We start from the raw sequence: 13923 nt of genomic DNA on the forward strand, positions 1-13923 counted from the left end.
TCCAGTTGTGAGAATAGGGCTTTCCCATAAGGAGAAGAGGGCTTTCCCGTAGGGAGTCTTTCCCATAGGTAGAATAAGGCTTTCCAGCTGTAAGAATGTTCCCTTTCCCACCTGGACAAAAGGAACACCAGAGGGCTTTCTTTCCCATGGGGAGAATAGGGCTTTCCCGTATGGAGAATAGGGTGCCATCTGTCTGTCTGTCTGTCTGTCTGTCTGTCTGTCTGTCTGTCTGTCTGTCTCTCTGTCTCTCTGTCTCTCTGTCTCTCTGTCTCTGTGCCTCTGCCTCACCAGTATCTCTGTGTGATGTCATGTTGCTGTTTGCCGTTGCAGAGCCCGTCTGGGAAAGAGAGCAGCTGAGAGAGAAGCCAGAGCCAAGGTTAAGGTTTCTGCTGGTGCCAGGTATATCAGGAAACAACCCACTGCCCCCCCATCCTATTCCTTATGTAGTGAATAGGCTTCCATTTGGGACTGGGCCTGGGTGTCTGACAGTGGGTTGCCTGTAGTGGTCGTTGCTTTAGTCATTTTATAGAACATTAGTTTAGATGTTGTTTCTACCCAGCTGGTTTGAATTCACTTGTTTACTCATTCTAGCACAAATATGTTGTTGTTCATCTAACTGCAAAAAAAAAAAAGTTCCTAGACACAGAAATGCAACTCAACAAAATATGACTGCAGATTGATTTGACATTTTAAACCACTACATTTTGTTTAAGATAAAAATCCTTTTAAGGAAGCACAGAAGGCTGCTGAAATGAGGACGGCTCATAGTAACATCCGGAGTGGAGTAAATGGAATGGCATCAAACGTATGGAAAACATGTGTTTGCTCTGTTCAATAGCATTCCATTGATTCCGTTCCGGCCATTACTTTGAGCCCTTCCTATCCAGTTAAGGTGCCTCCGGCCACCTGTGTCAGGAAGTCCTTCTGAAAATAACATGTAAATGTGATTGATGTCAATCTGCCCTCGGATGTTTGCGTCTGCGTCTCCAGTTCAACATTTCGAACTGCAACGTTTTGGCATTTCCAATAAGGCTTTCAGGAGTGGAACACGACATATCAATCACTTTATAGGCTATAAAGTGTTGCATTGCTCAGTTAGCGTCTGCTGAATGGTGTACTAGAACACATACTAATACACATATTACTAATACACATAATACTAATACACATCATACTAATACACATATTACTAATACACATCATACTAATACACATCATTACTAATATACATAATACTAATACACATAATACTAATACACATCATACTAATACACATAATACTAACACATCATACTAATACACATCATACTAATACACATCATACTAATACACATAATACTAATACACATAATACTAATACACATAATACTAATACACATATTACTAATACACATAATACTAATACACATAATACTAATACACATATTACTAAAACACATAATACTAATACGCATAATACTAATACACATAATACTAATACGCATAATACTAATACACATCATACTAATACACATAATACTAATACACATAATACTAATACACATCATACTAATACACATCATACTAATACACATCATACTAATACACATAATACTAATACACATAATACTAAAACACATATTACTAATACACATCATACTAATACACATAATACTAATACACATAATACTAATTCACATAATACTAAAACACATATTACTAATACACATCATACTAATACACATAATACTAATACACATATTACTAATACACATAATACTAATACACATATTACTAATACACATAATACTAAACCACATAATACTAATACACATATTACTAAAACACATAATACTAATACACATATTACTAATACACATAATACTAATACACATAATACTAATACACATATTACTAATACACATAATACTAAACCACATAATACTAATACACATATTACTAAAACACATAATACTAATACACATAATGCTAATACACATAATACTAATACACATAATACTAAAACACATAATACTAATACACATAATACTAATACACATAATACTAAAACACATAATACTAATACACATAATACTAAAACACATAATACTAATGCACATATTACTAATGCACATATTACTAATACACATAATGCTAATACACATAATACTAATACACATAATACTAAAACACATAATACTAATACACATAATACTAAAACACATAATACTAATACACATATTACTAATACACATAATACTAATACACATAATACTAAAACACATATTACTAATACACATAATACTAATACACATAATACTAAAACACATAATACTAATACACATAATACTAATACACATAATACTAAAACACATAATACTAATACACATATTACTAATACACATAATACTAATACACATAATACTAATACACATAATACTAATACACATAATACTAATACACATATTACTAATACACATAATACTAATACACATATTACTAATACACATATTACTAATACACATAATGCTAATACACATGATGCTAAACCACATAATACTAATACACATAATACTAAAACACATATTACTAAAACACATAATACTAATACACATATTACTAATACACATAATACTAATACACATATTACTAATACACATAATACTAAACCACATAATACTAATACACATAATACTAAACCACATAATACTAATACACATATTACTAAAACACATAATACTAATACACATATTACTAAAACACATAATACTAATACACATATTACTAATACACATATTACTAATACACATAATACTAATACACATGATACTAAACCACATAATACTAATACACATAATACTAATACACATAATACTAAACCACATATTACTAATACACATAATACTAAACCACATAATACTAATACACATATTACTAAAACACATAATACTAATACACATATTACTAATACACATATTACTAATACACATAATACTAATACACATATTACTAATACACATATTACTAATACACATATTACTAATACACATAATACTAATACACATGATACTAAACCACATAATACTAATACACATAATACTAATACACATAATACTAATACACATAATACTAAACCACATAATACTAATACACATAATACTAAACCACATAATACTAATACATAATACTAATACACATAATACTAATACACATAATACTAAACCACATAATACTAATACACATAATACTAAACCACATAATACTAATACACATATTACTAAAACACATAATACTAATACACATATTACTAAAACACATAATACTAATACACATATTACTAATACACATATTACTAATACACATAATACTAATACACATGATACTAAACCACATAATACTAATACACATAATACTAATACACATAATACTAATACACATAATACTAATACACATGATACTAAACCACATAATACTAATACACATAATACTAAAACACATAATACTAATACACATAATACTAATACACATAATACTAAACACATAATACTAATACACACTAATACATAATACTAATACACATAATACTAATACACATAATACTAATACACATATTACTAATACACATAATACTAATACACATAATACTAATACACATAATACTAATACACATATTACTAATACACATAATACTAATACACATAATACTAATACACACTAATACACATATTACTAAACACATAATACTAATACATAATACTAATACACATATTACTAATACACATAATACTAATACACATAATACTAATACACATAATACTAATACACATATTACTAATACACATAATACTAATACACATAATACTAATACACATATTACTAATACACATAATACTAATACACATAATACTAATACACATAATACTAATACACATAATACTAATACACATAATACTAATACACATAATACTAATACACATATTACTAATACACATAATACTAATACACATAATACTAATACACATATTACTAATACACATAATACTAATACACATAATACTAATACACATAATACTAATACACATATTACTAATACACATAATACTAATACACATAATACTAATACACATAATACTAATACACATAATACACATATTACTAATACACATCATTACTAATATACATAATACTAATACACATAATACTAATACACATCATACTAATACACATAATACTAATACACATAATACTAATACACATATTACTAATACACATCATACTAATACACATCATACTAATACACATATTACTAATACACATCATACTAATACACATAATACTAATTCACATAATACTAATCCACATAATACTAAAACACATAATACTAATACACATAATACTAATACACATCATACTAATACACATAATACTAATACACATATTACTAATACACATAATACTAATACACATAATACTAATACACATAATACTAATACACATAATACTAATACACATAATACTAAACCACATAATACTAATACACATAATACTAAACCACATAATACTAATACACATAATACTAATACACATAATACTAATACACATAATACTAAACCACATAATACTAATACACATAATACTAAACCACATAATACTAATACACATATTACTAAAACACATAATACTAATACACATATTACTAAAACACATAATACTAATACACATATTACTAATACACATATTACTAATACACATAATACTAATACACATGATACTAAACCACATAATACTAATACACATAATACTAATACACATAATACTAATACACATAATACTAATACACATCATACTAATACACATAATACTAATACACATCATACTAATACACATAATACTAATTCACATAATACTAATCCACATAATACTAAAACACATAATACTAATACACATAATACTAATACACATCATACTAATACACATAATACTAATACACATAATACTAATACACATAATACTAATACACATAATACTAATACACATCATACTAATACACATAATACTAATACACATAATACTAATACACATAATACTAATACACATAATACTAATACACATAATACTAAAACACATAATACTAATACACATAATACTAATACACATCATACTAATACACATAATACTAATACACATAATACTAAAATACATAATACTAATACACATAATACTAATACACATATTACTAATACACATAATACTAATACACATGATACTAAACCACATAATACTAATACACATAATACTAAAACACATATTACTAAAACACATAATACTAATACACATATTACTAATACACATAATACTAATACACATATTACTAATACACATAATACTAAACCACATAATACTAATACACATAATACTAAACCACATAATGCTAATACACATATTACTAAAACACATAATACTAATACACATATTACTAAAACACATAATACTAATACACATATTACTAATACACATATTACTAATACACATAATACTAATACACATGATACTAAACCACATAATACTAATACACATAATACTAATACACATAATACTAATACACATAATACTAAACCACATATTACTAATACACATAATACTAAACCACATAATACTAATACACATATTACTAAAACACAATACTAATACACATATTACTAATACACATATTACTAATACACATAATACTAATACACATATTACTAATACACATATTACTAATACACATATTACTAATACACATAATACTAATACACATGATACTAAACCACATAATACTAATACACATAATACTAATACACATAATACTAATACACATAATACTAAACCACATAATACTAATACACATAATACTAAACCACATAATACTAATACACATAATACTAATACACATAATACTAATACACATAATACTAATACACATAATACTAAACCACATAATACTAATACACATAATACTAAACCACATAATACTAATACACATATTACTAAAACACATAATACTAATACACATATTACTAAAACACATAATACTAATACACATATTACTAATACACATATTACTAATACACATAATACTAATACACATGATACTAAACCACATAATACTAATACACATAATACTAATACACATAATACTAATACACATAATACTAATACACATGATACTAAACCACATAATACTAATACACATAATACTAAAACACATAATACTAATACACATAATACTAATACACATAATACTAAAACACATAATACTAATACACATATTACTAATACACATAATACTAATACACATAATACTAATACACATCATACTAATACACATAATACTAATACACATAATACTAAAATACATAATACTAATACACATAATACTAATACACATATTACTAATACACATAATACTAATACACATGATACTAAACCACATAATACTAATACACATAATACTAAAACACATATTACTAAAACACATAATACTAATACACATATTACTAATACACATAATACTAATACACATATTACTAATACACATAATACTAAACCACATAATACTAATACACATAATACTAAACCACATAATACTAATACACATATTACTAAAACACATAATACTAATACACATATTACTAAAACACATAATACTAATACACATATTACTAATACACATATTACTAATACACATAATACTAATACACATAATACTAATACACATAATACTAATACACATAATACTAATACACATAATACTAATACACATGATACTAAACCACATAATACTAATACACATATTACTAATACACATAATACTAATACACATAATACTAATACACATTATGTAACATGTGTTTCTAATGTTCTCCCATTGCATTTACAATCATCATCACCTAACCAATGTTGACTCTGCAGGCTGCCACCTAAAGCTAAACCATTCACCTCTGGGTTAAAGAAAAGGTAAACTGACTGAGAAAATAAATCCATTTCCCCTGAATGATCTCCTGTATCAAATGGTTTCCGTCGTGTTGACAGTTTGATTATTTTCCAGGCTCATCTTGGCATTGTGACCAGGGTGCATCTCAAATTAAACCCTATTCCATATACAGTGCACTCCTACTGATGTGGGCCCAGGTCAACAGTAGTGCACTACCCTATGGGCCCTGGTCAATGGTAGTACACTACCCTATGGGCCCTGGTCAACAGTAGTGCACTACCCTATGAGGCCTGGTCAACAGTAGTACACTACCCTATGAGCCCTGGTCAACAGTAGTACACTACCCTATGGGCCCTGGTCAACAGTAGTGCACTACCCTATGGGCCCTGGTCAACAGTAGTACACTACCCTATGAGCCCAGGTCAACAGTAGTACACTACCCTATGGGGGCCCAGGTCAACAGTAGTACACTACCCTATGGGGGCCCAGGTCAACAGTAGTACACTACCCTATGAGGCCTGGTCAACAGTAGTACACTACCCTATGGGCCCTGGTCAACAGTAGTGCACTACCCTATGGGCCCTGGTCAACAGTAGTACACTACCCTATGAGCCCAGGTCAACAGTAGTACACTACCCTATGGGGGCCCAGGTCAACAGTAGTACACTACCCTATGGGGGCCCAGGTCAACAGTAGTACACTACCCTATGGGCCCTGGTCAACAGTAGTACACTACCCCTATGAGGCCTGGTCAACGGTAGTGCACTACCCTATGGGCCCTGGTCAATGGTAGTGCACTACCCTATGAGCCCAGGTCAACAGTAGTACACTACCCTATGGGGGGCCAGGTCAACAGTAGTACACTACCCTATGGGGGCCCAGGTCAACAGTAGTACACTACCCTATGAGGCCTGGTCAACAGTAGTGCACTACCCTATGGGCCCTGGTCAATGGTAGTGCACTACCCTATGAGCCCAGGTCAACAGTAGTACACTACCCTATGGGGGCCCAGGTCAACAGTAGTACACTACCCTATGGGGGCCCAGGTCAACAGTAGTACACTACCCTATGAGGCCTGGTCAACAGTAGTGCACTACCCTATGGGCCCTGGTCAACAGTAGTACACTACCCTATGAGCCCAGGTCAACAGTAGTACACTACCCTATGGGGGCCCAGGTCAACAGTAGTACACTACCCTATGGGGGCCCAGGTCAACAGTAGTACACTACCCTATGAGGCCTGGTCAACAGTAGTACACTACCCTATGGGCCCTGGTCAACAGTAGTACACTACCCCTATGAGGCCTGGTCAACGGTAGTGCACTACCCTATGGGCCCTGGTCAATGGTAGTGCACTACCCTATGGGCCCAGGTCAACAGTAGTACACTACCCTATGGGGGCCCAGGTCAACAGTAGTACACTACCCTATGAGGCCTGGTCAACAGTAGTACACTACCCTATGGGGACCCTGGTCAACAGTAGTACACTACCCTATGGGTCCTGGTCAACAGTAGTACACTACCCTATAGGCCCTGGTCAACAGTAGTACACTACCCTATGGGGACCCTGGTCAACAGTAGTACACTACCCTATGGGCCCTGGTCAACAGTAGTACACTACCCTATGAGCCCTGGTCAACAGTACATTTACATTTAAGTAATTTAGCAGACGCTCTTATCCAGAGCGACTTACAAATTACCTATGGGCCCAGTTCAGTTCAACTCTACCTGCTCTATACTGTACTGTAGGGCCCAGTTCAGTTCAACTCTACCTGCTCTATACTGTACTGTAGGGCCCAGTTCAGTTCAACTCTACCTGCTCTATACTGTACTGTAGGGCCCAGTTCAGTTCAACTCTACCTGCTCTATACTGTACTGTAGGGCCCAGTTCAGTTCAACTCTACCTGCTCTATACTGTACTGTACTGTAGGGCCCAGTTCAGTTCAACTCTACCTGCTCTGTACTGTACTGTACTGTAGGGCACAGTTCAGTTCAACTCTACCTGCTCTATACTGTACTGTAGGGCCCAGTTCAGTTCAACACTACCTGCTCTATACTGTACTGTAGGGCCCAGATCAGTTCAACTCTACCTGCTCTATACTGTACTGTACTGTAGGGCCCAGATCAGTTCAACTCTACCTGCTCTGTACTGTAGGGCCCAGTTCAGTTCAACTCTACCTGCTCTGTACTGTACTGTACTGTAGGGCCCAGTTCAGTTCAACTCTACCTGCTCTATACTGTACTGTAGGGCACAGTTCAGTTCAACTCTACCTGCTCTATACTGTACTGTAGGGCCCAGTTCAGTTCAACTCTACCTGCTCTATACTGTACTGTAGGGCCCAGTTCAGTTCAACACTACCTGCTCTATACTGTACTGTAGGGCCCAGATCAGTTCAACTCTACCTGCTCTATACTGTACTGTAGGGCCCAGTTCAGTTCAACACTACCTGCTCTATACTGTACTGTAGGGCCCAGATCAGTTCAACTCTACCTGCTCTATACTGTACTGTAGGGCCCAGTTCAGTTCAACTCTACCTGCTCTGTACTGTACTGTACTGTAGGGCCCAGTTCAGTTCAACTCTACCTGCTCTATACTGTACTGTACTGTAGGGCCCAGTTCAGTTCAACTCTACCTGCTCTATACTGTACTGTAGGGCCCAGTTCAGTTCAACTCTACCTGCTCTATACTGTACTGTAGGGCCCAGTTCAGTTCAACACTACCTGCTCTATACTGTACTGTAGGGCCCAGTTCAGTTCAACACTACCTGCTCTATACTGTACTGTAGGGCCCAGTTCAGTTCAACTCTACCTGCTCTATACTGTACTGTAGGGCCCAGTTCAGTTCAACACTACCCGCTCTATACTGTACTGTAGGGCCCAGTTCAGTTCAACTCTACCTGCTCTATACTGTACTGTAGGGCCCAGATCAGTTCAACTCTACCTGCTCTATACTGTACTGTAGGGCCCAGTTCAGTTCAACTCTACCTGCTCTGTACTGTACTGTACTGTAGGGCCCAGTTCAGTTCAACTCTACCTGCTCTATACTGTACTGTAGGGCCCAGATCAGTTCAACTCTACCTGCTCTATACTGTACTGTAGGGCCCAGTTCAGTTCAACACTACCTGCTCTATACTGTACTGTAGGGCCCAGATCAGTTCAACACTACCTGCTCTATACTGTACTGTAGGGCCCAGATCAGTTCAACACTACCTGCTCTATACTGTACTGTAGGGCCCAGTTCAGTTAAACTCTACCTGCTCTATACTGTACTGTAGGGCCCAGATCAGTTCAACTCTACCTGCTCTGTACTGTACTGTAGGGCCCAGATCAGTTCAACACTACCTGCTCTATACTGTACTGTAGGGCCCAGTTCAGTTCAACACTACCTGCTCTATACTGTACTGTAGGGCCCAGTTCAGTTCAACTCTACCTGCTCTATACTGTACTGTAGGGCCCAGTTCAGTTCAACTCTACCTGCTCTATACTGTACTGTAGGGCCCAGTTCAGTTCAACACTACCTGCTCTATACTGTACTGTAGGGCCCAGTTCAGTTCAACTCTACCTGCTCTATACTGTACTGTAGGGCCCAGTTCAGTTCAACACTACCTGCTCTATACTGTACTGTAGGGCCCAGTTCAGTTCAACTCTACCTGCTCTATACTGTACTGTAGGGCCCAGTTCAGTTCAACTCTACCTGCTCTATACTGTACTGTAGGGCCCAGTTCAGTTCAAAAAAGAAAGCAACCTTGTTGTCAAGTGAAACAGCTGGATAGTTTTGGGGTATTGGATTCATACCAGGTAGGTTTCTATAGATGTGTGTATGTTTCAGAACGGTCAGGTTTAAGAGATGTGAGATACTTTATTTATACTGGTATGTCAACTAAGAACAAATGGTTATATTCTGATGACCTGTCCATGTGTGGATGAAAACAGGCAGATGCTCAGTTGGATCTTGGCTGTACTGAACACAAATATTAAGACAAGATGAGTCTTGTAACGAAGCCAAAAAGTTAAAAGCCAAAAGGTTACATCACTTGTAGAAGTGGTTTTCTGTGAAAGTCCAGTTTTGTCATCCAACAAATGCAGCTGAATATTTTTCTTTGTTGAAAAAGCTACTTAAAATGATTAATGTCTTTCTAGCTTTTTAAGTTTATATATTTTTTGAAATGGATAAATGATAAACATATACTCGTCATTGTACATTGTGCAATTGGCTGACGGTCAAACAGACTCTGTGTCTGTTGCAACAATCAAATGAAGAACTGAAAAGTTTAGTATCAGCAGCAAAACATTGAGAATGATAGAACCAGTAATGCACACCAGGGTTCAGGGTCAATACCATTTCAATTCCAGTCAGGCAGTACACAGGAATTCCAATTCTCTGTAATACCTATGAATGAGGAACATTTTGGAGGTGGAATTTGGTTTCATTTCTGATTTGACTGGTATTGAAATGGAATGGACCCCAACCCCAAATACCAGTCAGTCTTTTCTGTATCATCCCTCCCCCCCCTACTCCTCCTCCTCCTCCCTCCTCCCCCCCCACTCCTCCTCCTCCCCCCCCACTCCTCCTCCTCCTCCCCCTACTCCTCCTCCTCCTCCCCCCTCCTCCTCCTCCTCCCCCTCCCTCTCCTCCTCCTCCTCCCCCTCCTCCTCCTCCTCCCTCCCCCCCCCTCCTCCTCCTCCCTCCTCCCCCCACTCCTCCTCCTCCTTCTCCCCCACTCCTCCTCCTCCTTCTCCCCCTCCTCCTACTCTTCCTCCTCCTCCTCCTCACTCCCCCTCCTCCTCTTCCTCCTCCTCCCTCCTCCTCCCCCAACTCCTCCTCCTCCCCTCCTCCTCTCCCCCACACCTCCTCCTCCTTCTCCCCCTCCTCCTACTCTTCCTCCTCCCCCCCAACTCCTCCTCCTCCCCTCCTCCTCCCCCCACCTCCTCCTCCTTCTCCCCCTCCTCCTACTCTTCCTCCTCCTCCTCCTCTCCCCCCACTCCTCCTCCTTCTCCTCCTCCCCCTCCTCCTACTCTTCCTTCTCCTCCCCTCCTCCTCCACCTCCTCCCCCTCCCACTCCTCCTACTCCTCCCCCCCCCTCCTCCTCCTCCTCTTCCTCCTCCTCCCCCTCCTCCTCCTCTTCCTCCTCCTCCCCTCCTCCTCCTCCTTCTCCCCCCATCCTCCTACTCTTCCGCCTCCCCCTCCTCTTCCTCCCCCTCCTTCTCCCCCCCTCCTCCTACTCTTCCGCCTCCCCCTCCTCCTCCCCCATTCAAACCCCTCCAGACTGAACACAGAGCGTCAGAAGCACCGGTACCGCCTCCACTCTGTGGCATGTGTTGGCACTGAAGTCCATCTGGCAGCCTGCCCCCTGGAGACCAACAAGGGTAATTATACAGAGAGATTGGACTCTCAGAACGTTGTAAATATATAGAACATACCCCACAAATAGGCACCATGTTCAGACCAGAGTTACGTTGAATATATTCACTGTGCATATTTGTGAGTTATATTCTGTGTATTTACATCATTCCTGAGTCTACTCTCACTCCATAGGTAATGCCACAGAGTCGTGTGAAGGTGGCATGCCAGCTGTGGTCAGCTGTGTACCCGGACCCCTGTACGTACAGAACAACGGGCTGAAGAAGAAGAAGCTCAAAACTACGGTAATTAGTAGTAGTAATGTGTGTGTGTGTGTGTGTGTGTGTGTGTGTGTGTGTGTGTGTGTGTGTGTGTGTGTGTGTGTGTGTGTGTGTGTGTGTGTGTGTGTGTGTGTGTGTGTGTGTGTGTGTGTGTGTGTGTGTGTGTCTCCTGTCTGTAGAACACAGTGAGTTAACTGTCTCCTGTCTGTAGAACACAGTGAGTTAACTGTCTCCCGTCTGTAGAACACAGTGAGTTAACTGTCTTCTGTCAGTAGAACACAGTGAGTTAACTGCCTCCTGTCTGTAGAACACAGTGAGTTAACTGCCTCCTGTCTGTAGAACACAGTGAGTTAACTGTCTTCTGTCAGTAGAACACAGTGAGTTAACTGTCTCCTGTCTGTAGAACAGAGTGAGTTAACTGTCTCCTGTCTGTAGAACACAGTGAGTTAACTGTCTCCTGTCTGTAGAACACAGTGAGTTATCTGTCTCCTGTCTGTAGAACACAGTGAGTTAACTGTCTCCTGTCTGTAGAACACAGTGAGTTATCTGTCTCCTGTCTGTAGAACACAGTGAGTTATCTGTCTCCTGTCTGTAGAACACAGTGAGTTAACTGTCTCCTGTCTGTAGAACACAGTGAGTTATCTGTCTCCTGTCTGTAGAACACAGTGAGTTAACTGTCTTCTGTTTGTAGAACACAGTGAGTTAACTGTCTTCTGTCTGTAGAACACAGTGAGTTAACTGTCTCCTGTCTGTAGAACACAGTGAGTTAACTGTCTTCTGTCTGTAGAACACAGTGAGTTAACTGCCTCCTGTCTGTAGAACACAGTGAGTTAACTGTCTCCTGTCTGTAGAACACAGTGAGTTAACTGCCTCCTGTCTGTAGAACACAGTGAGTTAACTGTCTCCCGTCTGTAGAACACAGTGAGTTAACTGTCTCCCGTCTGTAGAACACAGTGAGTTAACTGTCTTCTGTCAGTAGAACACAGTGAGTTAACTGTCTCCTGTCTGTAGAACACAGTGAGTTAACTGTCTCCTGTCTGTAGAACACAGTGAGTTAACTGTCTCCCGTCTGTAGAACACAGTGAGTTAACTGTCTTCTGTCAGTAGAACACAGTGTGTTAACTGTCTCCTGTCTGTAGAACACAGTGAGTTAACTGCCTCCTGTCTGTAGAACACAGTGAGTTAACTGTCTCCTGCCAGTAGAACACAGCGAGTTAACTGTCTCCTGTCTGTAGAACACAGTGAGTTAACTGTCTCCTGTCAGTAGAACACAGTGAGTTAACTGTCTCCTGTCTGTAGAACACAGTGAGTTAACTGCCTCCTGTCAGTAGAACACAGTGAGTTAAC

The 13923-nt window shown here is 37.2% G+C and overlaps 1 protein-coding gene and 1 long non-coding RNA gene across 5 annotated transcripts in view; both read left to right on the forward strand.

Annotated features, from left to right (window-relative positions):
- The window catches only part of loxl3b (lysyl oxidase-like 3b), a 78894-nt gene that overhangs the window by 32762 nt on the left and 32209 nt on the right, over window positions 1-13923 (forward strand). Inside the window, 2 exon segments of the mRNA XM_052495982.1 lie at window positions 12221-12321; window positions 12491-12600. Coding sequence (XP_052351942.1) covers window positions 12221-12321; window positions 12491-12600 — 211 coding nt within the window.
- On the forward strand, window positions 6902-8112 carry LOC127915681 (uncharacterized). 4 transcript variants are annotated; one of them, XR_008091631.1, is made up of 4 exons: window positions 7197-7344; window positions 7445-7540; window positions 7838-7901; window positions 8002-8112. It is a non-coding gene; the product is annotated as an uncharacterized LOC127915681 (long non-coding RNA). The 4 variants fall into 4 exon arrangements; XR_008091632.1 differs by lacking the exons at window positions 7197-7344; window positions 7838-7901 and adding an exon at window positions 6902-7184 and having other exon boundaries at window positions 7445-7672; XR_008091630.1 differs by lacking the exon at window positions 7838-7901 and having other exon boundaries at window positions 7445-7672.

The sequence above is a fragment of the Oncorhynchus keta genome, chromosome 35 (assembly GCF_023373465.1).
Source record: "Oncorhynchus keta strain PuntledgeMale-10-30-2019 chromosome 35, Oket_V2, whole genome shotgun sequence".
NCBI classification, from domain to species: Eukaryota; Metazoa; Chordata; class Actinopteri; order Salmoniformes; family Salmonidae; genus Oncorhynchus; species Oncorhynchus keta.